Below are 25000 nucleotides of genomic sequence, written 5' to 3'. Positions count from 1 at the left end.
AAATCAAACAATCTTACTCAAAAAGAAGGATTAAAACTGAATAAATATGCAGTATAAAAGGTAGGTAAAAAGTCATTCAAAATCACCATAAAGTTCAGTCAGTTGTATATGTTTTACCACTGGGAGTAAAAATATAAGGGAGGGAAATGCATTCTTGCTTGGACTCCAAAAAAAAAGGGGGGGGGGAGAGGATCCGGTAAAGAAATGTTTATATTTACGCGCTGACCGTTGGAAAACAAGTGAAGGTCGCAAGGAAACAAAAACACTTTCACAGTAGCTGATCCTTATCGGGTCTCTCTATTTACAACCTCGCTGGCAGGGAAGCCAGGTAGGGAAGACAGATCAGGGGTGACAGGTCAGGGGAGGAAGACCCGGGTAAACACGTCGGGGAAGGAAGGCCAGATGAAGTAAGTCAAGGAAGGCAGGTCCGGAAATACAGGTCATCTAAGGTAAGTCAGGGGGTGCAGGTCAGGGAAATCACGTAAATGAAAGCAGGTCAGGGAAAGCAAAGAAAGGAAAACAGGTCAGGAAAAGCAAATCAAGGAAGGCAGGTCAGGGGGGTGCAAGTCAGTAAAGGCAGATTATGTGTGGAAGATCAAAGAAATATAAATGCCAGACATAAATAACAATAAATAACGTGGAGTGGAGAGGGTCCTCGAGAATCTCTGATATTCCCTCTTATAAAATTTCATTGGTAAAATTTAAATAATATTTGCCTGAGAGACAGCATAGGATACTAGTACATACATACATATATACATACAAACGAGCGCATACATACAAACTAGAACATACATACAAATCAGCCGTGCATACTGAACTAGAGATTTGCACCAATTTATACACAGAAACAAGTGAAATATCAATGTAAGATTAAAATTACTTTTATAAATAAATGTATAGCTATTTCAATAATGACTCGAATTTTCCTCTTTTCGGTTCGAGAGAAAGAGAGAAGAGTGGAATTCTAATAGGTTAGGTTCAGGTTCCTCTAAGGTGGGAGGGAAGGAGGGGGTTGGAGGTGCCGGAATCCATGAAATGGCACGGGAGTGAGGTGGAGAGCGAGATTAAATCCTCCTATCGTCCTCAAGCCAGCTTAGAGAGGATTGGTTATCCAGTAAGATGGTCAGACACACACACACACACATACACACGTTTCGATCCTTGGATTCTCATCCTTTCTAACATACAACAGTATTTACAGGCCTTCTACTTTTCTATCCATTACTCGCACACCTAGATAATATACGACAGTCTTTAATCAAGGTAGAAGTAGATAGTTCTGACCAAATAGCTTCGATGTAGACTTCCAAGTCCTCTTCTATCTGTCTTTTCCATGTAGGTAAAAAGTGACATGGGATTATGAAGTTTGAGATGAAGTCAGGTCACCTGATGGTTGTGTCGTGAAGCGACTGGATCATAACTTGGTATAGTATCAGGTGTGATAATGTTTTCGATATACTATAATTTCCAGCTTTCTGATGCAGGGTGTAGACGACAGCGATTAATGAGGCTTCTAGGCATTTTCAGCGTATAAATCCAGGTTGTCGCTGCGGAGGACACAGGCGTTGCTTAAGTTATCCCTGATACAAGCCTTGCTCAAGTTGCCCCTGTTACAGGGGTTGCTCAAATTGTCCGTGTTGCAAGCATTGTTCAAACTGTCCCTGTTACAGACGATAGACTTCAGCCTGTCTCACGTATTTATTTCTTAAGACAGTGTCCACAAAAGATGGAAATAAAGAGTATGGGACTCTGCATCTTAGTGAGGTCATCGCTGAAGGATCTGCACTGATGTTGCACTGGCGAGCACCCGGTGGATGTTCCTGGCAACATATCCGCCACATGGAAGCATTATAACTGCTTGGTGGAAGGTTCTGTGTACGTTTTGTTAAGAACAGCTTGAGCCCGCAGTCCCGAATGAAGGAAACAGGGGAAGAGAAGACGTGTGAAGGCTTGTGTTACATGGGTACACTCCTCTTGAAGAAAGTAAGGGTTGAAGGTGTGGAAGGAATCTTCCCACTTTTACGAGTTCCAAAGTGAATTTTATGTTTGTGTTGATTTTCTTGGGAAGGTCCTGGATATTAAAACGTCTGGGATAGAACACCAAGACACAATCAACGTGTCTTAGCTAAGAAATAGCAATAATAATGAGGATGCTGAATTTCTCGGTTTCCAGTTTCTCCATGAAAAAGCTGGCAAACACACAGATGGGGGCAGCCTATTGTCATCCCAAAACTTTGTAAGAGGCATCTTGATACTTGAAGAAGATAATGTTGACACAGATGTCTATTAGACTAATGAAATCTTGGGGCGGTACTGAGAGAATGTGGCTGTCGACGAGCGTCCGTCTCATGGTACTAATGGAAGTACTTATGGGAACATTAGGTACAAAGAGATGGGACGTCCCAGTGTCTCCTCTTGTCCTTTTAAACCACCTGTCGATATCCATTAACAATGTTTATACCATAACATGGAAACATATTCGTCCCCACTATGTAACTATCATATAGCATAGAGTGCCAGTACATTGCTCATGTAAATAACACAAAAAGGCACAATACCGTGACTGGAACGATACACAAATAACCCGCACATAAAAGAGAGGAGCTTGCGACGACGTTTCGGTCCAAGTCGGACCGAAACGTCGTCTTAAGCCCCTCTCTTCTATGTGCGGGTTATTTGTGTATTGCTCGTATATCCTGTTCTTCGACATAAAAAATAAAACCTCTGTTTATCCACAGTGCATCACACTGTAACCTGTCCCCCTTGTGCCAATGATCTTTTTCTTAAACTTTAAATGTTTAAGCTAATTCCTCATCCCTTGTTTAAGTTAGGTTAACTTTAGTTAATCCAGTTAGCGAATACCATTGACCAATATAAACACCATTTCATAAATTATCCAGACTCAAAGGAAACTTTAAACAAAGTTTCAGGCACAATTTGTGACTTAATGAACGCCGTCTGAAACTTTGATTTTTAAGATGCTCTGATTCCCTAATTTAAAACGCTCTGATTCCTTAAATTAATAGGCTCCGATTCCCTAAGATAAGAGGCTCTGATTCCATAAGCTAAGAGACTCTGTTTTCATAAATTTCCTCTCAAAATGAGAGTTACTTGTGAAATGTTCCAGACACCAATGGAAGTTATAATACATGAAGGTGAGACAGTTGTGATGTGCGAACGGGAGGGTGGGAGGCACCAAGACGACTGAAGGTTGTGAACCACCAAGATGACTGAAGGTTGTGAACCACCAAGATGACTGAAGGTTGTGAACCACCAAGATGACTGAAGGTTGTGAACCACCAAGACGACTGAAGGTTGTGAACCACCAAGATGACTGAAGGTTGTGAACCACTAAGATGACTGAAGGGTGTGAACCACCAAGATGACTGAAGGTTGTGAACCACCAAGATGACTGAAGGCTGTGAACCACCAAGATGACTGAAGGTTGTGAACCACCAAGATGACTGAAGGTTTTGAACCACCAAGATGACTGAAGGTTGTGAACCACCGAGATGACTGAAGGTTGTGAACCACCAAGATGACTGAAGGTTGTGAACCACCAAGATGACTGAAGGTTGTGAACCACCAAGACGACTGAAGGCTGTGAACCACCAAGATGACTGAAGGTTGTGAACCACCAAGACGACTGAAGGTTGTGAACCACCAAGATGACTGAAGGTTGTGAACCACCAAGATGACTGAAGGTTGTGAACCACCAAGATGACTGAAGGTTGTGAACCACCAAGATGACTGAAGGTTGTGAACCACCAAGATGACTGAAGGCTGTGAACCACCAAGATGACTGAAGGTTGTGAACCACCAAGATGACTGAAGGTTGTGAACCACCAAGATGACTGAAGGTTGTGAACCACTCAGATGACTGAAGGGTGTGAACCACCAAGATGACTGAAGGTTGTGAACCACCAAGATGACTGAAGGCTGTGAACCACCAAGACGACTGAAGGTTGTGAACCACCAAGATGACTGAAGGTTGTGAACCACCAAGATGACTGAAGGCTGTGAACCACCAAGACGACTGAAGGTTGTGAACCACCAAGATGACTGAAGGTTGTGAACCACCAAGATGACTGAAGACTGTGAACCACCAAGACGACTGAAGGTTGTGAACCACAAAGATGACTGAAGGCTGTGAACCACCAAGATGACTGAAGGTTGTGAACCACCAAGATGACTGAAGGTTGTGAACCACCAAGATGACTGAAGGTTGTGAACCACCAAGATGACTGAAGGTTGTGAACCACCAAGATGACTGAAGGCTGTGAACCACCAAGACGACTGAAGGTTGTGAACCACCAAGATGACTGAAGGTTGTGAACCACCAAGATGACTGAAGACTGTGAACCACCAAGACGACTGAAGGTTGTGAACCACAAAGATGCCTGAAGGCTGTGAACCACCAAGATGACTGAAGGTTGTGAACCACCAAGATGACTGAAGGTTGTGAACCACCAAGATGACTGAAGGTTGTGAACCACCAAGATGACTGAAGGTTGTGAACCACCAAGATGACTGAAGGTTGTGAACCACCAAGATGACTGAAGGGTGTGAACCACCAAGATGACTGAAGGTTGTGAACCACCAAGACGACTGAAGGTTGTGAACCACCAAGATGACTGAAGGTTGTGAACCACCAAGATGACTGAAGGTTGTGAACCACCAAGATGACTGAAGGTTGTGAACCACCAAGATGACTGAAGGTTGTGAACCACCAAGATGACTGAAGGTTGTGAACCACCAAGATGACTGAAGGTTGTGAACCACCAAGATGACTGAAGGCTGTGAACCACCAAGATGACTGAAGGGTGTGAACCACCAAGATGACTGAAGGTTGTGAACCACCAAGATGACTGAAGGGTGTGAACCACCAAGATGACTGAAGGTTGTGAACCACCAAGATGACTGAAGGTTGTGAACCACCAAGATGACTGAAGGTTGTGAACCACCAAGATGACTGAAGGTTGTGAACCACCAAGATGACTGAAGGTTGTGAACCACCAAGATGACTGAAGGTTGTGAACCACCAAGATGACTGAAGGTTGTGAACCACCAAGATGACTGAAGGGTGTGAACCACCAAGATGACTGAAGGTTGTGAACCACCAAGATGACTGAAGGGTGTGAACCACCAAGATGACTGAAGGTTGTGAACCACCAAGATGACTGAAGGGTGTGAACCACCAAGATGACTGAAGGTTGTGAACCACCAAGATGACTGAAGGGTGTGAACCACCAAGATGACTGAAGGTTGTGAACCACCAAGATGACTGAAGGTTGTGAACCACCAAGATGACTGAAGGTTGTGAACCACCAAGATGACTGAAGGTTGTGAACCACCAAGATGACTGAAGGTTGTGAACCAAGAAGACGACTGAAGTAACATGAAGGGGAAAACTCGACCTTCACATTCTCATAGTCGCTCTCCTGACTGTCTTCAGTCAGTGTGAAAAAAAAAATACGTTTCCTTAGGAGGATGAATTGTGTCTCGCTCCCTTCCCTTCTGCTGCCTTTCTCCCTTCCCTTCTGCTGCCTTTCTCCCTTCCTTCCCTTCTGCTGCTTTTCTCCCTTCCTTCCCTTCTGCTGCCTTTCTCCCTTCCCTTCTGCTGCCTTTCTCCCTTCCTTCCCTTCTGCTGCTTTTCTCCCTTCCTTCCCTTCTGCTGCCTTTCTCCCTTCATTCCCTTCTGCTGTCTTTATCCCTTCCTTCCCTTCTGCTGCCTTTCTCCCTTCCCTTCTGCTGCCTTTCTCCCTTCCCTCCCTTCTGCTGCCTTTCTCCCTTCCCTTCTGCTGCCTTTCTCCCTTCCTTCCCTTCTGCTGCTTTTCTCCCTTCCTTCCCTTCTGCTGCCTTTCTCCCTTCATTCTTTTCTGCTGCCTTTCTCCCTTCCCTTCTGCTGCCTTTCTCCCTTCCTTCCCTTCCGCTGCCTTTCTCCCTTGCTGCCCTTTAGCTGTCTTTCTCCCTTCCTTCCCTTCTGCTGCCTTTCTCCCTTCCTTCCCTTCTGCTGCCTTTTTCCCTTCCCTTCTGCTGCCTTTCTCCCTTCATTCCCTTCTGCTGCCTTTCTCCCTTCCCTTCTGCTGCCTTTCTCCCTTATTTTCCTTCTGCTGCCTTTCTCCCTTCCCTTCTGCTGCCTTTCTCCCTTCCTTCCCTTCCGCTGCCTTTCTCCCTTGCTGCCCTTTAGCTGTCTTTCTCCCTTCCTTCCCTTCTGCTGCCTTTCTCCCTTCCTTCCCTTCTGCTGCCTTTTTCCCTTCCCTTCTGCTGCCTTTCTCCCTTCATTCTTTTCTGCTGCCTTTCTCCCTTCCCTTCTGCTGCCTTTCTCCCTTCCCTCCCTTCTGCTGCCTTTCTCCCTTCCCTTCTGCTGCCTTTCTCCCTCCCTTCCTTTCTGCTGCATTTTTCCCTTCCTTCCCTTCTGCTGCTTTTCTCCCTTCCTTCCCTTCTGCTGCCTTTCTCCCTTCCTTCCCTTCTGCTGCCTTTCTCCCTTCCTTCCCTTCTGCTGCCTTTCTCCCTTCCCTCCCTCCCTTCTGCTGCCTTTCTCCCTTCTCTTCTGCTGCCTTTCTCCCTTCCTTCCCTTCTGCTGCCTTTTTCCCTTCCTTCCTTTCTGCTGCCTTTCTCCCTTCCCTTCTGCTGCCTTTCTCTCTTCCTTCCCTTCTGCTGCCTTTCTCCCTTCCTTCCCTTCTGCTGCCTTTCTCCCTTCCTTCCTTTCTGCTGCCTTTCTCCCTTCCCTTCTGCTGCCTTTCTCCCTTCCTTCCTTTCTGCTGCCGTTCTCCCTTCCCTTCTGCTGCCTTTCTCCCTTCCCTTCTGCTGCCTTTCTCCCTTCCCTTCTGCTGCCTTTCTCCCTTCCCTTCTGCTGCCTTTCTCCCTTCCCTTCTGCTGCCTTTCTCCCTTCCCTTCTGCTGCCTTTCTCCCTTCCCTTCCGCTGCCTTTCTCCCATCCCTTCTGCTGCCATTCTCCCTTCCCTTCTGCTGCCTTTCTCCCTTTTCTGCTGCCCTTCTGCTGCCTTTCTCCCTTCCCTTCTGCTGCCTTTCTGCTGCCTTTCTCCCTTCCCTTCTGCTGCCTTTCTCCCTTCCCTTCTGCTGCCTTTCTCCCTTCCCTTCTGCTGCCTTTCTCCCTTCCCTTCTGCTGCCTTTCTCCCTTCCCTTCTGCTGCCTTTCTCCCTTCCCTCTGCTGCCTTTCTCCCTTCCCTTCTGCTGCCTTTCTCCCTTCCCTTCTGCTGCGTTTCTCCCTTCCCTTCCCTTCTGCTGCCTTTCTCCCTTCCCTTCCCTTTCTGCTGCCTTTCTCCCTTCCCTTCTGCTGCCTTTCTCCCTTCCCTTCTGCTGCCTTTCTCCCTTCCCTTCTGCTGACTTTCTGCTGTCTTTCTCCCTTCCCTTCTGCTGCCTTTCTCCCTTCCCTTCTGCTGCCTTTCTCCCTTCCCTTCTGCTGCCTTTCTCCCTTCCCGTCTGCTGTCTTTCTCCCTTCCCTTCTGCTGCCTTTCTCCCTTCCCTTCTGCTGCCTTTCTCCCTTCCCGTCTGCTGTCTTTCTCCCTTCCCTTCTGCTGCCTTTCTCCCTTCCCTTCTGCTGTCTTTCTCCCTTCCCTTCTGCTGCCTTTCTCCCTTCCCTTCTGCTGCCTTTCTCCCTTCCCTTCTGCTGCCTTTCTCCCTTCCCTTCTGCTGCCTTTCTCCCTTCCCTTCTGCTGCCTTTCTCCCTTCGCTTCTGCTGCCTTTCTCCCTTCCCTTCTGCTGCCTTTCTCCCTTCTCTTCTGCTGCCTTTCTCCCTTCCCTTCTGCTGCCTTTCTCCGTTCTCTTCTGCTGCCTTTCTCCCTTCCCTTCTGCTGCCTTTCTCCGTTCCCTTCTGCTGCCTTTCTCCCTTCTCTTCTGCTGCCTTTCTCCCTTCCCTTCTGCTGCCTTTCTCCCTTCTCTTCTGCTGCCTTTCTCCCTTCCCTTCTGCTGCCTTTCTCCGTTCTCTTCTGCTGCCTTTCTCCCTTCCCTTCTGCTGCCTTTCTCCGTTCCCTTCTGCTGCCTTTCTCCCTTCTCTTCTGCTGCCTTTCTCCCTTCCCTTCTGCTGCCTTTCTCCCTTCCCTTCTGCTGCCTTTCTCCCTTGCTTCCGTCGTCTCTTATTACACCTGCTTTCTTATTCCCTGGCCTCACTCCACCTGCTGTCTTGCTCCCTGGCGTCTTTCCACCTGCTGTCCTGCTCCCTGGCGTCTTTCCACCTGTTGTCCTGTTCCCTGGCCACACTCTACCTGCTGTCTTACTCCCTACTAAAGTAAAAGACTGGGCAGGCGATGCAAAATACCCCCAATTAAAAGTAGGGGCGCCATTGGTACACTAAGGGAAAACACCGTAAGTGTCCGGGGCCCAAGACTGTTCAACAGCCTCCCATCAAGCATTAGGGGAATTACCAATAAACCCCTGGCTGCCTTCAAGAGAGAGCTGGACAGATACCTAAAGTCAGTGCCGGATCAGCCGGGCTGTGGCTCGTACGTTGGACTGCGTGCGGCCAGCAGTAACAGCCTGGTTGATCAGGTCCTGATCCACCGAGAGGCCTGGTCATGGACCGGGCCGCGGCTGCGTTGATCCCCGGAATAACCTCCAGGTAACCAGGTGGCCTCAGTCCACCTGCTGTCCTGCTCCCTGGCCACACACTACCTGCTGTCTTGCTCGCTCTCTTGATCTCTCCCTGACTCCCTGGTCTCTCACTCCACCTTCCCTTTCCCTCATTTTCTTCCTTGATCACTCTTCAACTACTCCCTTACTCGCTCACTTCCCCAGACTCTTACTCCAAGTGTTCCTATGTTCACTCCTCCGATCTCTCCCTCCACCCGCCCTCCATCTCTTCTCCCTATCTCTCTCACTCCAAGCAAAATTAATACTTATAAGTTAGTGAGCTCCCACATTTTTTTTAAGAGTATTAGGCATTGACAATATATGTCTCCAGTGTGGGAAGATTTAAGGTCCTGTTACGTAGTGTGTGTATGTGTGTGTGTTTGTGTGTGTCTGTGTGTGTGCGTCTGTGTGTGTGTGTGTCTGTGTGTGTGTGTGTATGTGTGTGTGTATGTTTGTGTGTGTATGTGTGTGTATGTGTGTGTGTGTACGTGTGTGTATGTGTGTGTGTGTATGTGTGTGTGTGTGTGCGTCTGTGTGTGTGTGTGTATGTGTGTGTGTGTATGTGTGTGTGTGTATGTGTGTATGTGTATGTGTGTGTGTGTATGTGTGTGTGTATGTGTGTGTGTGTATGTGTGTGTGTGTGTGTGTGTGTGTGTGTGTGTGTGTGTGTCTGTGTGTGTGTCTGTGTGTGTGTCTGTGTGTGTGCGTCTGTGTGTGTGTGTGTCTGTGTGTGTGTGTGTCTGTGTCTGTATTCTTCGTGCCGAATAGGTGAAACTGGTCACTTAGCAAGACCTTATTTAAAATTGAGTCCTTTCTAAAAAAAATTCTCTTATACGTTTAAAGATTTATATTTTTCATTGATGTTAATGTAAAAATTAGTAATTTTGTACCAAAAAAATTAGAAAACTTACCTAACCTTATTATAACAAGCGTAATTTAATTTAGCTCAATCCAACCAAATACTTATATTTTAGATAGGTTTGCAATATTTTAATAATAAACGCAATGAAATATATTTTTTCGTTAGGTTCAGAATGATTCTGCGAAATTATTGCATACAGAAATTTTTGCTTGCATTATTCGGCAAGAAGAGCATTGTTATTTAAGCCAAAATCCAATGGCTATCTATTCGGCACCATCCACTGTTCCTAGTGGATTTTACAACCCAACCAACATACGGCCTCTGTAGCATATAGTAGATGTTGTAGGTGTTTTGATGTTGTTAGTGGTGGTGCTTTCTGTTCTTTAATGTTGTTGTTCCTTGTGGTGAGCGTGAGTAACTGCAGTGAGTAGTTGGTAGGTGGTGTGGTGGTGGTGGTGGTGGTGGTGGTGGTAGTAGTAGTAGTAGTGGTATTAGGTAGCTGGTAGGTATGTGGTGGTTGTAGGTATTAGCGGTTGTGGAGGTTTCGGTTCTAGTTCCTTGTGTCAGGAGCTCTTCGCCGGCATCAAGGCACCCCCCTCCCCCTTTTCACTGGGAGCCTAATTACCCTACAAATTACCTAATTACGACGACTTATGTCCAAGTCGGACCGAAACGTCGTCGTAAGCTTCTGTCTTTTATGTGCGGGTTATTTGAGTATCGTTCCAGTCACGGTATTGTGCCTTTTTGTTATTTACCCTACAAATTACCTAATTATTGTGTTAAATGACTCATGACACTATGAAATCCTCTCTAATTATATAGGCCTATCAAATATAATTTTAATTAATAATTTGAACATGCAAAGGAAATAATGACCCTTAAATCATTTCGAAAAGCTGAATTTTACGATGGAAACGTAAATTGTAAATTATAATCGAGCAGTGACGAGTAATGATAATTAGTTATGAAGGACCAGCAGCCTCGATTCACTGTAAAAAAAATAATAAAAAAAAAATATAATGAAACACGGAAATTGCCATGATTTCAGAGGCACTCAGACTTCAGTTAAAGTACTGCATTAGCTTACACACACGCTGAAACTTCAGTAAATAAGCTGAAATAAAACAAAACAAAATGGTATGGAAGATAGTGAGAGAACATATGGAGAGGTGAGCGCGCCTCTCAAGGTATGCACATTGACAGACTTGAATATTCCAGGATATATACACAGAGAGGCGCGCATATGTGAGGGAATATACACTGAGAGATGTGAATATCTCAGGGTATATACACCGACAGGTGTGTATATGTATATGTAAGTAGGGTTCATATTATTGCTTGACTACCTCAGCTGATAAACGGGAAATCTTTATGTACAAGTATCGGCACTGCGCACACAAGGTTCTGAATTGTTGACGGTCGTGCACACCAGGCTCTGAATTGTTGATGATCATGCACACCAGGTTCTGAATGATTGACGGTCGCGCTGAGAGATATGGTACCTAGCAGGAGTTAGTCTCTCAAGTTCTGCCGCTACGGTTAGTTGTGGTTCTCGTCTCTTAGCCGCTGTTCTAGCTGGCATCGATCCTGACATATTCGTCAGGGGCCCTGTCAAGTGTAAATCCTATGTCATCTTACATACTTTACACTTATTACTCATTAAACTGCTTGTAATAAGTATAGGTATGTAAGACTGAGAGCTTCCCAGACTTGTTATTTCCAAGGGTAGGTTAGGTAAGACTTGTCAGGAAACAGAGTGAGTGTTTCCCAACGAGAGTGTTTACTCATATGATGATCCGACACTGGAGCTTTTGGTCATCTGACGGAGGCCTTCCACTAGCTTACCCGTCCACCCTTTTAAACATCAATGTCATAATTATAACCATATTCTAGTTCCTAACATGTCATTTAGGGTCAGATATCTATAGGGAACCAGTTATTAAGAGATGTTGTGTTCTGTATATTAAATTTGCTTCCCTCATTACAGGCATCTGCTATATTATTTCTGCCACACGTGAAAATAGTCAGAAGTGGCAACGTCACAAATTTCATCCTAACTGACTAATTTCTCTTTCATGGCAAAAGCTATTTTGAATTAAATTTTATGGGACTAGTTGAACTACAATTTTTTTCATTGTAACAGTTAATGTACTGTTAATAAATGTCCTATTAATTACAAAAGTATATGTAGGTTGATTTGGCGATTGGCATCTTAACTATCTGTATGAGGACAATATGCTACAGTAATATATTTACTGATAATATAAAGTCCATTGTATAATATGATATTTACCTATAACAGTTATGATACGTCACTGTAATTAGAAGAGTCGGTATCCTGAGGCTGTCTCTCAGGCCCGAACCCCTGGCACCCCTCTCTCTTCAGCCTTGATGTAGGTTCACCAGTGTTCACTCCTCTCCACACACACATGTAATAAAAAGTTTTAATTAAGTCTTTTGGCTCGACTCGTACTCTTAATTTCGCTTGAAGTTTGCTGCAGGTGATGTCATCTGAGTGTTCATTAATTCGAAGATGACAACCTTTTCCCCCGCTCCCCCTCCCACTCCTTTGCATCACCCCTTCTTACAATTTCCTGCTGTTCATTTTGGACATTCTTCAGAAACTAGTCTCCTGTGTTCCTTCTAGCAGCTTCGGAATAACAATACCACTGCAATATTTATATGACCTTTAGTTATATGATCTTTAATTATCAACTGTTAACACAGTGATAATTATGACAAAAATAATTCACTGCCGCCAGTAGTGTGCACTCCGCCACTCTCACCACAAGAATATATACACACACGGTTTATGATTTTATATTAATAAAATGGGTTGGAAAACGAGAGGCGATATACCAAAGATTTTAGCGTGATGAAGACTTTACATAAGAACTTTACATAAACCAAGAGAACACACACACACACATGCCTTTACAGATATAGAATTAAACTGGTTGTAGACCAATATACCACTCAACATCATATTATATATGATACAGGTTATATACAGAGAAAGGTGTATTTCTCCCATCGTATATATGCTAAGAGTTTACCTTAATTCTTATTTTAGTAATTAAAATATTCTTGTCTGGTTGTAATGAAGTTACATGCAGCTTTAATAATCGTAACGCAGTCTATACCCTTTAAACCCTGTGATGAATGATTTTGAAAACCGACAAGTTGAAGATTGAGACACTTATGCAACATATGGGAATCTTTATTGAGGAAACGTTTCGCCACACAGTGGCTTCATCAATCCAATACAAAGCAGAAAGGTGTAAGGAGAGGAAGAGTTTGAGGTAAGCAGTCCCTTAGCCTGGAGTCGATGTTTTCAGTCCTTCAATCTTGTAGAATGTACAGCATAGGGCCGTAGACGTGGCTTATATACTGTAGTCAGGTAAGGTGAAGCAGGCGGAGGCGGGGTCATAGTGATACCATCCACTAGTCGAAGTAGGTCTTCGTCCAAAGGTTGAACAAGTGTTGAAGAATTTTTTGTATCAAGATTCCATGATGATGCAGTGTCTGACAGTTGTGATGAATGGTTTTGAAAACCTTTCTGCTTTGTATTGGACTGATGAAGCCACTGTGTGGCGAAACGTTTCCTTAATAAAGATTCCCATAAGTTGCATAAATGTCTCAACCCTTAAACCGTATTAACCAGATAACCATTATATAAAGTTACATTTGCAATATAGGAACCTATACGAACCTTTATAAGGGCAAATTTAATGGAAGCTTATGTAGAAGATTATATGATATACCTTCCATCTTGCAAGATCACAAAACAAAGAACAAGCAATCCTGACAGAGTGCAAGACAATTATCAGCAAACTATTTCACTCTCATATTGTATTTTATGTGAAGACAGGTTACATTGCAAGAAAAATTCTCTATAATTGCATAAATGTCAGCATATTGGAACACTCTGAGAGGAGTGATGTCAGAGCGTTCCAATATGCTGACATTTATACAGTTATGGAAATTTTTCCTTGCAATATAACCTCTCTTTACATAAAATGCAGCAACCTGCATAACACAGGACGATAGTACATCCTTGAGTGGTTGTTGTCTACCAAGTTACTATATATAACAAGAAGACAATAACTGCCTGGAAGGTTGCTGTCTACCTGGCTAATAAATTTATTAACATTTGGCTCAGGTATAATGAAAGCTTTGTTCATCATGGAATATAACATCTGTTATTCTCTCTTCATGATGATACAAGTCTGTACAATCCTCAGTGTTCAGTTGTTTGGTATCACATTCGTCCCTTTTTATAATGGTTTATTGACTTATATCAGTAAATCCGAATCACCATTATTAATTCTGTTGATGGACACTCTTGAATTAAAAAACTGAGTAGATCATGCTTACTCCATCCGTCTACCACTCATCAAAAAATATTATTCAAACACCAAACGTACAAATCAGTTGAAATTTTCTAATTTATTAAATAAAATTTAAAAACCTTTAAACCCTTATGAAAATTATTTATACAATCTCGAGAGAAAACGAATGCTTTTAGATTTTTCACCAGTACGAAAATTGAAGACGCAATGAAATAAAAAAAAAAGGTTGCCAGATAGAATCTTTTGTTGCAGAGTTCAAGTTGATTATCTGGTGTTATATTCACCTTGGAAATTTACGATCCTGTCAGGTGTAATGGTTTCCACTTTTAGTTAGACAGATCTCAGACTAACAGGGAGATAATTCATTGCACATTTGCAGTCTCCTCTCTTAAATATTAATGGGAATCCCTGGAGAGAAAGAGACGCAAAAGGAAAAGAACAATTTATTTTACCACCAGTCTCCTAAGATATCTTTTAGAGTCAGTATATAACCCACATTTAGACTGACTCTTCATGAATATTGAACTGCCGGTGGAAGTGGAAAGTAAAGAGCTTGCACTATACACGATAGAAAATAATGTTATACTTACAAGGGTTATTTGGATTATAACATCGGCGCATGTTGGGCAAGACATTTAGTGAGAAGACGATGATTAATGATTCCTCATCTGGGTCACTCTACCTTGGCGAGTAGCGGCCACTGTGGTGAAAAAAAAAGCTCATTAATAATTTTTTACCCTACGCTCTTAACATTTTCACACAGTTCCTTAATGGTGACAGCATAATCAATTCCATCAAAGGATTTCAGCGTAGGAGCAGCGCCTCCCCACTCTCCATTACTCCAATTAATTAACATTCCTTTCTCACTCTTCTAATTCTGACCAATGTTCGCCCTCTTCCTGCTGCTTCAGGTGAGCCAGTGGTCTTCACAGTCAAGGAAGGCAACGAGGAAGGACTTTTTGCCTTAGATAGTTCCAGTGGACGTCTCACCCTCACCCAGCCACTCGACTTTGAACAACAAGAACAGGTGAGTCTAGTGTCTTCTCTCGCTGAATCGCCTACATGGATTTGGCTTTTATTATAAGATATTTAGGTAAGCTGCTAATATTCCATAGGATGCACAATGAAAGTGAAAGTAAAAAGTTGTGGTTCGCCCTGTATCGTGATGAAGATACTTGTTCTACGAGCCCAGAACGAACCGAAACTAGTTTCATTTACAGTGTGTGAATTTGTTGAGAATTGGAGTCATCGGAATATTCGCCTCCACTTCCCATTCGCCAAGGAAATCGGTTACCCAATATAGGAACGTAAGAATAGAGTAGTACTGTTAGAGACCTACTGACCCCCATGATCGACAAGTCATTCTAGCACCCAGTCCTCCTCACTAGTTTATTTCTCCAATCTGTTCTTTAAGTTACCTAAGGCGTTAGCTTCAATGACGCTATTTGGAAGATTATTCTACTCATCAAAAAATCCATGGCCAAACCAGTACTTTTCCATATTTTTTCTAAATTTATTTTTTCCCCATCTTGAAGCCTCATCATATTTACAAGTCTTCCACGTGTATACCTCAATCATACAGTATCTCCCCTCATGCTACACTTTTCAAGAACGATTCTTCATCAGCGAATTAGCTTCTTCATGCCTCTGCCTGTTCTCCACTGCATTTATATTCATTCTGTAATATGCAAAACAACCACTGTGAAAAAAAATAGTGAACTTCCAAGCGTTTCTGTGATTTCTCACATTATCAAGGAACTTTGTCAAGGAACATTGTCGAAGAAGTTCACTATTTTTTCACATTGGTTGTTCTGCATATTGTGAGATTACCTGTTTACTGTGATCTTACTGCATCATTCTGTAATACGTAGACCCGTATGTAAATAAGACACAATGTGCATGTTATGGCACTGCATTTGTGAAGACAATTATTTCACCAGGAATTCTCATTTAAACTGACCGTTGCACTAGTTTGTTTAGATACAGCAGTAATAGCCACAACTAATACTATTTCTCAAAACTCTGACTCATACATAATCTCCAAAGTCTTAGCGAGGCTTATTCTCCCTGATACTGTGATCACCTTACCTCATTCTCCTGGCTACTCGTACTTGATTTCATTCTTCCACCTCGGGACTTCCCTCCAACCATGTCTTATTATTCTCTATATGAATCAGAGAGGTTCCTGGTGGGCGAAACGTCCTCATAAATAAAATTCGATAACCCATGTACTGTGGGTATATTTTATCATCGTACTGCCGTGTGGAGACCAGATCTGAGTTGCATAATCTAAATAAAGCCGTGAACAGTAACTTTGGCCATTTAAACTTGTAAAAATATGCAATTTTTTTTACATGCCTAGATTAAACTGTGAAGCAAAATTAGCAACCCAACATAATATTGCTAAACTTTAGGGATTATAAAACATCTTAATTTACTTGAATGCCTAAGAACGTGCATCATTTTAGTTAGCTTTTCGTCTTTAAGAAGGGAGAAATCCCAATGTTCCGGTGACTCGTGAATTGTTTTAGCTACGGGTTTGTGACTTTTATTCTTAACTTTTAACAACTTTCCTCTTTGGGTTGGCGTGCCCTGCGGTGGCTACCGCAGCACGAGCTGGTGGTTGCGGCTGCGGCGGGGGAGGGGCGAAGCGAGGCGCGGGTGGTGGTGCGGGTGGTAGATCAGAACGACCACGCCCCTGTCTTTCCCAGGACCCTCCATGAAACTCAGATCACTGAAGAGGACGACAGGCACCTTCCCAAGACCATACTCACGGTCAGTCTCATTCAAGTGTAAAACCTTCATAGCATTTTAATACTAACGCCGAGATGAAGTGTTTCTTTCATATTATATATGGTATACAATATTGAAAAATGATGGACAGACCATGTGCAACACTTAGGTTTCTTTTTTCCCTATGAAATCTCTCGCTCGCACTGCAGACTTTATCAGTCGAATAGAGATGATTGTAATGCTGGAGGAGAGGTCTCCTGCAGACACATGTCAGTTGCAGACACCCGTCTGTTGCAAACATATGTCTGCTGCAGACACACGTCAGTTCCAGACATATGTTAGTTGTAGACACCTGTCTGTTACAGACACAAATTTCTTCAAGAGGAGGGGTAGCCTTGATGCTGGCGAAGAGTTTTTCATCCCTTGAATTACAATTGCCCTATCTTTCATTGCACTAAACCTGCTGACCTTCCTTGCCTTGAAGTATATGAAAAAAAGGATCACAAATGTATAGACTTAAGACATAACTTCGGGGCTGGAACCTTGGTCAATCAGACAGCCTAGTGTCTGCCATGTCAAATTTACTAACAAATGGTACTTATACACAAGATTCAGCGATTGTGATTATTCTTCATAACACAGAGTGATGCTGCACGTGCCGAAATATATATATATATATATATATATATATATATATATATATATATATATATATATATATATATATATATATATATATATATATGTATATACATATACATATATATATATATTTTTTTTTTTATTATCACACTGGCCGATTCCCACCAAGGCAGGGTGGCCCGAAAAAGAAAAACTTTCACCATCATTCGCTCCATCACTGTCTTGCCAGAAGGGTGCTTTACACTACAGTTTTTAAACTGCAACATTAACACCCCTCCTTCAGAGTGCAGTCACTGTACTTCCCATCTCCAGGACTCAAGTCCGGCCTGCCGGTTTCCCTGAATCCCTTCATAAATGTTACTTTGCTCACACTCCAACAGCACGTCAAGTATTAAAAACCATTTGTCTCCATTCACTCCTATCAAACACGCTCACGCATGCCTGCTGGAAGTCCAAGCGACTCGCACACAAAACCTCCTTTACCCCCTCCCTCCAACCCTTCCTAGGCCGACCCCTACCCCGCCTTCCTTCCACTACAGACTGATACACTCTTGAAGTCATTCTGTTTCGCTCCATTCTCTCTACATGTCCGAACCACCTCAACAACCCTTCCTCAGCCCTCTGGACAACAGTTTTGGTAATCCCGCACCTCCTCCTAACTTCCAAACTACGAATTCTCTGCATTATATTCACACCACACATTGCCCTCAGACATGACATCTCCACTGCCTCCAGCCTTCTCCTCGCTGCAACATTCATCACCCACGCTTCACACCCATATAAGAGCGTTGGTAAAACTATACTCTCATACATTCCCCTCTTTGCCTCCAAGGACAAAGTTCTTTGTCTCCACAGACTCCTAAGTGCACCACTCACTCTTTTTCCCTCATCAATTCTATGATTCACCTCATCTTTCATAGACCCATCCGCTGACACGTCCACTCCCAAATATCTGAATACATTCACCTCCTCCATACTCTCTCCCTCCAATCTGATATCCAATCTTTCATCACCTAATCTTTTTGTTATCCTCATAACCTTACTCTTTCCTGTATTCACCTTTAATTTTCTTCTTTTGCACACCCTACCAAATTCATCCACCAATCTCTGCAGCTTCTCTTCAGAATCTCCCAAGAGCACAGTGTCATCAGCAAAGAGCAGCTGTGACAACTCCCACTTTGTGTGTGATTCTTTATCTTTTAACTCCACGCCTCTTGCCAAGACCCTCGCATTTACTTCTCTTACAACCCCATCTATAAATATATTAAACAACCACGGTGACATCACACATCCTTGTCTAAGGCCTACTTTTACTGGGAAAAAATTTCCCTCTTTCCTACATACTCTAACTTGAGCCTCACTATCCTCATAAAAACTCTTCACTGCTTTCAGTAACCTACCTCCTACACCATACACTTGCAACATCTGCCACATTGCCCCCCTATCCACCCTGTCATACGCCTTTTCCAAATCCATAAATGCCACAAAGACCTCTTTAGCCTTATCTAAATACTGTTCACTTATATGTTTCACTGTAAACACCTGGTCCACACACCCCCTACCTTTCCTAAAGCCTCCTTGTTCATCTGCCATCCTATTCTCCGTCTTACTCTTAATTCTTTCAATTATAACTCTACCATACACTTTACCAGGTACACTCAACAGACTTATCCCCCTATAATTTTTGCACTCTCTTTTATCCCCTTTGCCTTTATACAAAGGAACTATGCATGCTCTCTGCCAATCCCTAGGTACCTTACCCTCTTCCATACATTTATTAAATAATTGCACCAACCACTCCAAAACTATATCCCCACCTGCTTTTAACATTTCTATCTTTATCCCATCAATCCCGGCTGCCTTACCCCCTTTCATTTTACCTACTGCCTCACGAACTTCCCCCACACTCACAACTGGCTCTTCCTCACTCCTACAAGATGTTATTCCTCCTTGCCCTATACACGAAATCACAGCTTCCCTATCTTCATCAACATTTAACAATTCCTCAAAATATTCCCTCCATCTTCCCAATACCTCTAACTCTCCATTTAATAACTCTCCTCTCCTATTTTTAACTGACAAATCCATTTGTTCTCTAGGCTTTCTTAACTTGTTAATCTCACTCCAAAACTTTTTCTTATTTTCAACAAAATTTGTTGATAACATCTCACCCACTCTCTCATTTGCTCTCTTTTTACATTGCTTCACCACTCTCTTAACCTCTCTCTTTTTCTCCATATACTCTTCCCTCCTTGCATCACTTCTACTTTGTAAAAACTTCTCATATGCTAACTTTTTCTCCCTTACTACTCTCTTTACATCATCATTCCACCAATCACTCCTCTTCCCTCCTGCACCCACTTTCCTGTAACCACAAACTTCTGCTGAACACTCTAACACTACATTTTTAAACCTACCCCATACCTCTTCGACCCCATTGCCTATGCTCTCATTAGCCCATCTATCCTCCAATAGCTGTTTATATCTTACCCTAACTGCCTCCTCTTTTAGTTTATAAACCTTCACCTCTCTCTTCCCTGATGCTTCTATTCTCCTTGTAACCCATCTACCTTTTACTCTCAGTGTAGCTACAACTAGAAAGTGATCTGATATATCTGTGGCCCCTCTATAAACATGTACATCCTGAAGTCTACTCAACAGTCTTTTATCTACCAATACATAATCCAACAAACTACTGTCATTTCGCCCTACATCATATCGTGTATACTTATTTATCCTCTTTTTCTTAAAATATGTATTACCTATAACTAAACCCCTTTCTATACAAAGTTCAATCAAAGGGCTCCCATTATCATTTACACCTGGCACCCCAAACTTACCTACCACACCCTCTCTAAAAGTTTCTCCTACTTTAGCATTCAGGTCCCCTACCACAATTACTCTCTCACTTGGTTCAAAGGCTCCTATACATTCACTTAACATCTCCCAAAATCTCTCTCTCTCCTCTGCATTCCTCTCTTCTCCAGGTGCATACACGCTTATTATGACCCACTTCTCGCATCCAACCTTTACTTTAATCCACATAATTCTTGAATTTACACATTCATATTCTCTTTTCTCCTTCCATAACTGATCATTTAACATTACTGCTACCCCTTCCTTTGCTCTAACTCTCTCAGATACTCCAGATTTAATCCCATTTATTTCCCCCCACTGAAATTCTCCTACCCCCTTCAGCTTTGTTTCGCTTAGAGCCAGGACATCCAACTTCTTTTCATTCATAACATCAGCAATCATCTGTTTCTTGTCATCCGCACTACATCCACGCACATTTAAGCATCCCAATTTTATAAAGTTTTTCTTCTTCTCTTTTTTAGTAAATGTATACAGGAGAAGGGGTTACTAGCCCATTGCTCCCGGCATTTTAGTCGCCTCATACGACACGCATGGCTTACGGAGGAAAGATTCTTTTCCACTTCCCCATGGACAATAGAAGAAATAAAAAAGAACAAGAGCTATTTAGAAAAAGGAGAAAAACCTAGATGTATGTATATATATATATGCATGTGCGTGTCTGTGAAGTGTGACCAAAGTGTAAGTAGGAGTAGCAAGATATCCCTGTTATCTAGCGTGTTTATGAGACAGAAAAAGAAACCAGCAATCCTACCATCATGCAAAACAGTTACAGGTTTTTGTTTCACAGTCATCTGGCAGGACGGTAGTACTTCCCTGGGTGGTTGCTGTCTACCAACCTACTACCTATATATATATATATATATATATATATATATATATATATATATATATATATATATATATATATATATATATATATATATATATTATTAACACATCGGCCGAGTCCCGCCAATGCAGGGTGGCCCGAAAAAGAAAAACCTTCATCATCATTCACTCCATCACTGTCTTGCCACAGGGGTGCTTTACACTACAGTTTATAAAACTGTAGCATTAACACCCCACCTTCAGAGTGTAGACACTGTACTTCCCATCTCCAGGACTCAAGTCCGGTCTGCCGGTTTTCCTGAATCCCTTCATAAATGTTACTTTGCTCACACTCCAACAGCACGTCAAGTATCAAAAACCATTTGTTTCCATTCACTCCTATCAAATACGCTCACGCATGCTTGTTGGAAGTCCAAGCCCCTCGCACACAAAACCTCCTTTACCCCCTCCCTCCAACCATTCCTAGGCCGACCCCTACCCCGCCTTCCTTCCACTACAGATTTATACACTCTCGAAGTCATTCTGTTTCGTTCCATTCTCTCTACATGTCCGAACCACTCAACAACCCTTCATATATTATATATATATATATATATATATATATATATATATATATATATATATATATATATATATATATATATATATATATATATATATATGTCGTGCCGAATAGGCAGAACTTGCGATCTTGGCTTAAATAGCAACGCTCATCTTGCCATATAGGACAAGCGAAAATTTGTGTATGCAATAATTTCGCCAAAATCATTCTGAACCTAACGAAAAAAATATATTTCACTGTGTTTGTTTATTATTAAATTATTGTAAACAAATCTAAAGTATATATAGTTGGGTTAGGCTAAAATAAATTGTTATTGTTATAATAAGGTTTGGTAAGTTTTCTAAGATTCTTTTGGTGCAAAATTAAAAATTTTTACATTAACAATAATGAAAAAATATATCTCTAAACGTATAAGAGAAAATTTTAGATAGGGCTTAATTTTAAATGAGTTCTTGCTAATTGACCAGTTTTACATATTAGGCACGACATATATATATATATATATATATATATATATATATATATATATATATATATATATATATATATATATATATATATATATATATATATATATATATATTACACACTTCCCATACTCTGAAGCTGAAGGGAGTGGAGCCGCCAGCTACAGGGAGATCCAGAAGACCCACAAATATGAAGGCCTGCCCCCATGCTATAACTTCATCCCAGTAGGGTCAGAGACCCTTGGAACATGTGGCGAGTGTGCTCTAAAGTTCCTCAGAGAGCTGGGTGAAAAACTCATCACAGAAACCAAGGGTCACAGAGCGACCAGTTTCCTCTTTCAGAGACTCAGTGTTGCGATCCAGAGGAGAAATGCCTGCAGCATTCTGGGCACGCGGCCCACCACCGGGGAGCTGGACGAAGTATTCGAGATTTAGCTCTGAGATGTTATCTATGTTGTTCTACTCCCTATTGTGTTTTTGTCAATGTATTTTCTCATTAAATAAAGTCTACGTAGAATGTAGAATATAGGGGGTGGTAGAAGAAGACAATATTCAAACATACTTCAGGGAGAACCTTGACTTCACCCTGAAGTATGTTTATTCTTTTCTCTGAGGATGAGGGTCCCCAGGACAGTTCCAGAGGTGGAACCTCCCTATATTAATATATATATATATATATATATATATATATATATATATATATATATATATATATATATATATATATATATATATATATATATATGTTTCCATTCCTATGAGGTTCCCTATCGGCATTTCAGTTCTCATGTAATACATCAGATTAATTAGGGAGGTGTCGGTTGAATAAGATCTCCTAAAGCCTGATTGGTAACTCAAGGAGTACTTGGGGATTGGCTCGGTTACGCTTATGGTAAGTGTTCCTGCCAAATAGACTCTCTCAGGCTGTCAGCTGGAGTATTTGCCATTGTGATTTCTGGTTCTCTGCGATATTTGTGTTCACTGTTTAGTATTAATTTTGTGTACAAATTTTTGTGCATTTGTGACACTGTCAATGTGGTTGCTGAGAGCCCAGCACAGTACTGCAGGCTTGTGACACTGTCAGTGTGGTTGCTGACAGCCCAGCACAGTACTGCAGGCTTGTGACACTGTCAATGTGGTTGCTGACAGCCCAGCACAGTACTCCAGGCTTGTGACACTGTCAGTGTGGTTGCTGACAGCACAGCACAGTACTGCAGGCTTGTGACACTGTCAATGTGGTTGTTGAAAGCCCAGCACAGTACTGCAGGCTTGGGACACTGTCAATGTGGTTGCTGACAGCCCAGCACAGTACTGCAGGCTTGTGACACTGTCAATGTGGTTGCTGACAGCCCAGCACAGTTCTGCAGGCTTGTGACACTGTCAATATGATTGCTGACAGCCCAGCACAGTACTGCAGGCTTGTGACACTGTCAATGTGGTTGCTGACAGCCCAGCACAGTTCTGCAGGCTTGTGACACTGTCAATATGATTGCTGACAGCCCAGCACAGTACTGCAGGCTTGTGACACTGTCAATGTGGTTGCTGACAGCCCAGCACAGTTCTGCAGGCTTGTGACACTGTCAATATGACTGCTGACAGCCCAGCACAGTACTGCAGGCTTGTGACACTGTCAATGTGGTTGCTGACAGCCCAGCACAGTACTGCAGGCTTGTGACACTGTCAATGTGGTTGCTGACAGCCCAGCACAGTACTGCAGGCTTGTGACACTGTCAATGTGGTTGCTGACAGCCCAGCACAGTACTGCAGGCTTGTGACACTGTCAGTATGATTGCTGACAGCCCAGCACAGTACTGCAGGCTTGTGACACTGTCAATGTGGTTGCTGACAGCCCAGCACAGTACTGCAGGCTTGTGACACTGTCAGTATGATTGCTGACAGCCCAGCACAGTACTGCAGGCTTGTGACACTGTCAATGTGGTTGCTGACAGCCCAGCACAGTACTGCAGGCTTGTGACACTGTCAATGTGGTTGCTGACAGCCCAGCGCAGTACTGCAGGCTTGTGACACTGTCAATGTGGTTGCTGACAGCCCAGCGCAGTACTGCAGGCTTGTGACACTGTCAATGTGGTTGCTGACAGCCCAGCACAGTACTGCAGGCTTGTGACACTGTCAATGTGGTTGCTGACAGCCCAGCACAGTACTGCAGGCTTGTGACACTGTCAATGTGGTTGCTGACAGCCCAGCACAGTACACTGCAGTGGTTGCTTACTGTGACACTGTCAATGTGCTGACAGCCCAGCACAGTTGCTGTGACAGCCCAGCACAGTACTGCAGGCTTGTGACACTGTCAATGTGGTTGCTGACAGCCCAGCGCAGTACTGCAGGTTTGTAACATTAATAAAGGTATTCGTAAACAAACTATGACAGAGATTATATACTCAGCTTTAGAATATACTCAGCCTGTGGAGATGCAAACAATAAAGTTCGGAAGAAAGCGCAGAATAAAATTTACTTGGTAAAATGGTGATCAAGCAAGAAGTTTAAATCTAATGCAAATCCTTTCCCACACAAAAAATCTTCCAGTCAGTTCCAAATGGCATTTCGTTCTTTATCAAGATTTAAGTGGTGGGAATTTCGTGAATCAGCCAACGGAGCCTCGGACACTGAAAACATAAATCTTCCACACATCAACAAGACTTAAACTGAACAATTTTAAGGTACATTTTCCTTTGCAGGAGTCAGTTCAGTTTTTTTGACAGTAAATGATCTTTGTTTTGGGCTGTTGTGGGAGGAAGCTTTGTTTGAGAAGTATCCAGCGCTCGCGCGCACGTACACGTACACCAACTTTATCTCTCTCTCTCTCTCTCTCTCTCTCTTTTTTTTTTTTTTTTTTTTTTTTTTTTTTTTTTTTTTTCTCTTTTTTTTTTTTTTTTTTTTTTTTTTTTTTTTTTTTTTTTTTTTTTTTTACATGGTTTGACAAGGTTAAGGATCCCTAGGTTTATTGACAAGCTATTTACAGGTTAAGGTTCTAACTTTATTGACAAGCTAAGAGCTGCCTCCTACATCAGCTCATTTGAAAGCATTTTATTGTTATGAGACATACAAGTAGGGAACAGGATGAA

General features: G+C 42.5%; 1 protein-coding gene across 5 annotated transcripts in view; it reads left to right on the top strand.

Moving 5' to 3' along the window:
- LOC128688933 (putative neural-cadherin 2) overlaps positions 1-25000 on the top strand; it is a 971397-nt gene that overhangs the window by 847815 nt on the left and 98582 nt on the right. For all 5 annotated transcript variants that reach the window (XM_070085435.1, XM_070085434.1, XM_070085431.1 and 2 more), the window contains exons 4-5: positions 14720-14835; positions 16419-16583. In XM_070085435.1, the coding sequence (XP_069941536.1) occupies positions 14720-14835; positions 16419-16583 (281 nt within the window). The remainder of the gene's footprint in view (positions 1-14719; positions 14836-16418; positions 16584-25000) is intronic.

This window comes from Cherax quadricarinatus, chromosome 16, assembly GCF_038502225.1.
Source record: "Cherax quadricarinatus isolate ZL_2023a chromosome 16, ASM3850222v1, whole genome shotgun sequence".
In the NCBI taxonomy this organism is placed as follows: Eukaryota; Metazoa; Arthropoda; class Malacostraca; order Decapoda; family Parastacidae; genus Cherax; species Cherax quadricarinatus.
The sequence above is the reverse complement of the archived record's forward strand: the minus strand, read 5'-3'. Positions and strand labels throughout refer to the sequence as shown.